Source organism: Oryza sativa, chromosome 7 (genome assembly GCF_034140825.1).
Source record: "Oryza sativa Japonica Group chromosome 7, ASM3414082v1".
Taxonomy (NCBI): domain Eukaryota; kingdom Viridiplantae; phylum Streptophyta; class Magnoliopsida; order Poales; family Poaceae; genus Oryza; species Oryza sativa.
Window position 1 is genome coordinate 22,330,664 of NC_089041.1, and position 5,548 is coordinate 22,336,211.

General features: G+C 41.3%; 1 protein-coding gene across 3 annotated transcripts; it reads left to right on the forward strand.

Annotated features, from left to right (window-relative positions):
• Positions 1-369: 369 nt before the first annotated feature.
• Positions 370-3,278, forward strand: LOC4343562 (uncharacterized). 3 transcript variants are annotated; one of them, XR_001547372.3, is made up of 3 exons: positions 370-1,716; positions 2,468-2,540; positions 2,941-3,278. XR_001547372.3 is itself a non-coding variant. In XM_015790232.3 (2 exons), the coding sequence occupies exon 1, from the start codon at positions 426-428 to the stop codon at positions 1,710-1,712; it is 1,287 nt and encodes a 428-aa protein (XP_015645718.1). In that variant the 5' UTR covers positions 370-425; the 3' UTR covers positions 1,713-1,716; positions 2,941-3,278. The 3 variants fall into 3 exon arrangements, 2 of the variants coding, with proteins under 2 accessions (XP_015645718.1, XP_025882537.1); XM_015790232.3 differs by lacking the exon at positions 2,468-2,540; XM_026026752.2 differs by lacking the exons at positions 2,468-2,540; positions 2,941-3,278 and adding an exon at positions 1,805-2,113.
• Positions 3,279-5,548: the final 2,270 nt, after the last annotated feature.

The following is a 5,548-nucleotide window of genomic DNA, read 5'->3' on the forward strand; positions in this document are numbered from 1 at the left end:
AAAACAATTCTAACATGAATGTAATTATAATTTAGGAGTATAAAATAGAGGATTATAAAATACATGATAGACCATTTGATTGGATAGTAGAAAAAAAACAAAAATCGAATAAGAGAGGTAGACTTAAAAAAAATTCAATATATTAGAACTCTTGTTAAGTTTTCTCTAAAATTTCTATATGGTTGTTCATTCCATCGAAACTTCACACAACATGACATGATTTAATATTTTGTTTTAAAAGTTTTCATAGAAAATTATCCAACAGGATTAAAGTGGCGCTTATGCCTTTACCTCTCAAAGATTCCCATAATTCGTTTCATCTTCTCTTGTTTTCAGTCTAAAGTACCCAAAATACCCCTAACCACGTTTGACCTGGTCAGACCCCACTCCCCGTCCTCCCCACTCCTCACTCCCATTCCGCCGCGATGGCCTCGCCGCGCCAAAACCCTGCACCGGCGCCGCCGCCGCCGCCTCCGGTGATCCTCACTGACGACCTCCTGGAAGAGATATTCATCCGCCTCGACACCCCCGCCGACCTCGCCCGCGCGTCCTCCTCCTGCCCGCCCTTCCGCCGCGTCATCACTGACCCCTCCTTCCTCCGCCGCTACCGCGCCCTCTACCCGCCGCCGCTCCTCGGCATCCTCCCCCGGGACGCGGATGCCTTCCTCCCCGCCGAGCCGCCCCACCGCAGCGCCCCCGCCGCCGGCGCCGTCGACCTCTCCTGCGCCTTCCTCCCCGACCGCCACACCTGGCGCCGCCGCGACGTCCGCGACGGCCGCATCCTCTTCTCCCGCGAGGAGGAGTACTACGCCCCCGACGACGACGGCGCGGACGTCCTCCTCATGGATCTCGCGGTCTGCGACCCCTTCTCAGGGCGCTACGCCATCCTCACCGAAATACCGCAAGACCTAATCGACCCCCTCGATCTCGAGGGCCAGAGCTTCCTTTGCTTCGAGCCCTTCCTCGCCCCCGCCACCGCCGCCGACGACGACGAGGACGAGGTCGGCGGCGCCTCGTTCCGGGTGATGTACATGGCGCGCGGCCTGACCAAGCTGATGGCGTTTATCTTCCCTTGGGAAGCTGGGGAATGGCGCGCCGTGGAGTACGATGGTTGGGCTGCTCTGATCAACGGGACATCGACTTGGCTCGCCGAGATGTTCTGGCGATTCCATGTACATGGCAACATCTGCTGGCTTTTGGATTGGGCGAACAAGCTCCTGATCCTGGACACCACAACAAATCAGTTGTCCACAATTGAGATGGTTCCCGGCAGCTGGAAGAAAGACATTGTATTCCTGGAGACAGAGGAAGGTCAGCTTGGGCTGTTCGTTCTCATCAACAATTTTTATACCAGCTTTGACCTCTATTATGCTATTTGGCAAGATAATGATAAGGGAGTGAAGCAATGGCGTGTAATAGAGGCTATCCAGTTGCCCTTAAATTATTGGTATGAAAATCTCCTGGGGATTGATGGGGGTTACGTGCTCCTGCAAGGGATTCCAAAGGGTTCAAAATCATCATGGCAGGCCTCTTCGCGTCAAAATGGATCATCACAGGCCTCAGAATCTTCGTCAGAGGTGCCGGAGCATGTTTGTTTTTCGGTGGAGGTCAAGACTTTTCGGGTTGAGAGGTTTTGTGGGACTAACCATGCCATCAAAACTGCTAACCTGTTTACCAGTTACCCACCATCGTTGTCGCCACCGCGCTTATGAAATGGTATTTTCTTTTGTCTCATAGGCTCATGTTCTTGGTTATTTTTGTTTGGCATATGCTTCATGCAAAGAAGTTATCCTTTGTGATGCAGGTATTAGAATCTAGTCTGTACTGGTACTTAATCTTGTACAGACCTTATTGCAGTTGCAGCAACATTATATATGTATGTTCTGCGCATCATGGCCATCACAGAGCTTGTATGCATTTTACGATGCATTACTGCTTTAGGTTATTTTTAGTTTATGCCAGCCATTAGTGCTTAAATTATTGTGTTGCTGATTGCTTATCAAAGCCCTGAATAGCAGAATACGACAATGACCAATGTCTTGTTGAGTTGTTGAACAATTATACTGGTGTCATCACACTTTGAGTTAATTCGAATGATAAAGTAAATTTGCAAATCATTTAGCCTTCATATAACAGATACGCTGGCAATGTTCTACTAAAAGTTGGGAGTTGGGAGATACTGCAGACATTCATTTTTTGAAAATACATTTTCCTTATTGTTAGCTAGTCCTCATGTAGTTGTATTACACCAAAGGGTGCCTTAACTCTGTGAGTTTTTATAGGCTCTGTTTGTTGTCTGTACTCCCAACAAATTCCCTTAAGCTTGATGTTCTTGTTCTACAAATAGCCAACTGAAGTTTTTATATGAAAGTAAATTTATTCCCAGACCCCCAGAAGTTATTAGTCTCAGAATATTCATCTAAAAAATTGCCATAAGCTTATGTACCTTTTCTTTTCATTATTGTAGGGCAACAGTTGGGCACATATAGGTCATGTTATTGGGAAAATGATTGGCATGATATTATCGTTGAAAGCTTAAGGTAGTGTTCCGATGTTCAGAAAGAAGTCAGTGTTCCCTTTGCAATCCAGGTCCCCCGTTTAAAAATAAATAACCTCCATCATATAGGTCTTGCCATGTTTGCTAAATAACTGGTGCTGTCATCGTGCAGTGTGCATCAGTTCACACAAATACATGTGCTTGTGCATGTAATACTGAAATTATCATACTCCATTTTGGTTTCAAGATTTCAAAAGTATGCAGTGCCGTCCATTTTTTTTTCTATCCTTTTAATACACAGTTTAATGACCTTCAGAAAAAAAAGATTTATAGTTTAACTATAAATCTTGAATGTATGGTTTTTCGGTGAGTATTAAACTGTGAAGATTAATAAATCTGTTATCATGTTCATAACAGTTGTTTCTTACTATATGTATTTGCAGGAATTCTACTATTCTGCTGCTGTTCGTTGGGGAATAGCCGTGATCTGTGGTCCTGCTGCGTCTGCACTCGCGCTAGGCTAGTCTAGTTCACCTTTGCCTGCTTTTGCTAAGTACTTCACGTTACCTGTCAAACACTTGTTAAGCACTAATCCATGGCTAGGTATATTTACCAGACTTATAATACACTTTCGTTGTGTTTCGATCTAAGCTGCTTGCTAGGTACTAGCTAGCTTATTATGTTATCAAACTATTTTCTTTCTTCTGAACGCTGATATGCACTGATGATGCGAATGCTGTGCTGGTATTCGTAGCAGAGCTCTGGTCCATTTCCAAGCTAATGTGCTGCGTGTGGAGCTCAGAGTTTCCATTAGATATCTGGTATCTAACTACCTCACTTCTTTTGGTGAGCAAATCGCTTCCTAGTTTTGTTTTATTGCTTCTTTCTGCTGCAATTAGATGTCTGTGTCCAAATAGGAAATCACGGTTCATCTCTAGAAGAATTTCAGCCAGAAGATGTGTAAATGTTGCTATGATCTTGATCCCACGGCTCGTACAAATTTCTTGATCGGGAGATTCATGTTACACCAGTAATATATGCTTCGTTACATCTGGGGATAAAAAAAAAGAGAGGAGAGATAATACTTACGAGTTTGCATTCCAGAATTCACTTTGGAAGTTGAATTAATCCATATGTAGCAAGCAGCGCGCAACACATAATTCATGTAGATGAGTGCTGGTCACATGAACACATCGTGACAATGGGGATTGATAACATGCATGGTTGTCTGTAAGTTTCTCGGTCTCGTCTGACAAACCAATGCAGCTTCTAGCCACTGACGTCACACTACATCTTGGAGGTTTATAAGAGCTTCAAATTGCTGTGTTATATTATTATACAATGTAGGGTTGATACATCAGATATCTAAATATCTATGCTGCTACGATGATAATACTTATCACTTCTGGAGTGTTTTTAACTTTTATATGTAGCAGTGGTCATCAACTTTGGTTATAGGTGGCAATGGCATGTAGGTAATGACAATAAAATTATCTTAATAGGTTATAAGACTTTCTAGCATTGCCCATATTCATATATATGTTAATGAATCTAGATATATATATGTGTCAAGATTCATTAACATCTATATGAATATGGACAATGATAGAAAGTTTTATAACCTGAAACGGAGGTAGTACTGTATTTTGGGCAGAGGTAGTACTCAATGAAATAGGGATGACAGGTGCTGATGCATGGAATGGCACTCAGTTGAAAATAGAAATGTTCTTTCAGGATAGTTTTCTCTTTTCCAATGAAGATCATGTGAAACACAATATATTGCATTTTCAATTTGTGTTGAGAGAGAGAAAGAGAGAGCGCAAAGTTGATTCCTTAATTTGGATTATGGGTTGAGAACACGTTTTTCACCTCTATATGAATGGAAATAGCCAAATATCCTACTCAACCGTAATCGTGAATATACAACGCCTGCTTCTATATATCTACAAAAGTACAATTGTATATTTTTATAAACCATTATAATCTACGTCCACCATGATCAACAGGCAGCATAAAACTCTCTTGTTTACCTGCTTAATAAGGTAATTTTTTAGTCATTCGAACAAAGTAATACTAGCTCATTTTAGGGCATTTATAATGGTCATTAATAGATGTCTCTTAGTGTTGCTAATTATGAATATTTGTTAATATGGAAGAGAGATAAATAGGAGAGACAAAATACCGTTGCTATATGGTAACAACGGCTCAATAATGACTCATAACCTCTATTGGAAACATGGTTGTATAAGGGTGAAAAAGGAAAGAATAGCAATAGAATAATATTTTTTTGAGTTAATGGTTAGAGTATTTGTTACGTCAATTATTGTAAAAGCACGGTCTTTAAATAATCTAATCTTGTATTGTCTAAGAGATCATACTCATCTCGAACATGTCTTAGTCTTCTCTTTACTTTACTTTGTAGTATAACTGCATATCTAGTTGCTGTGGCACACCGATTAGCCTTATCGTGTGATGGACTCTGACGCCATCTGGCCTCGTGGGCTGTCTCACAGAGCAACTCGGCGAGTCACGCAATGTGAAAACCGAGTGTCCTATTGTCTGGATGGGCACCATCTTGAAGGTTGCCAATTGCATCTAAAGAGACCGCATATGTATGGGCATGAGCTAAAAACATAAGGATATGTGTGCATTGTGAAAATTCTAGCATGATACTAAATCAGACCAAACACACACACATATATATAGATCATACCATTAACCAATCATATATGCAATTATAATGATACATAAATATAACTACGGATAAACACATATAGAAATCTTATATCGTCATAAAGTTAAAGTGTGTGTACAAAGAAACATTGCACGAGAAAGAGATTATAGAAACACATAAATGGTGCTTTTATATGCGGTGAGAAGAAAAGGTGCTTTTGTTGATAAAAACTTATCGGGCACGCAAACTTGGGTTAAGTTGGCATTGCGCGCTAAAGGAGCACGTCACCTACACTAATCATTTATGAAAAAGTAAGGGGTTATTGATTTAGTCCATTTAATGAATGGTGCGTCACACTAAAAGATAGATAGATAGAT

What these genes read in the sequence shown, in the direction of transcription:
- LOC4343562 (XM_015790232.3), top strand. Translation starts at nt 426, where the DNA reads ATGGCCTCGCCGCGCCAAAACCCTGCACCGGCGCCGCCGCCGCCGCCT.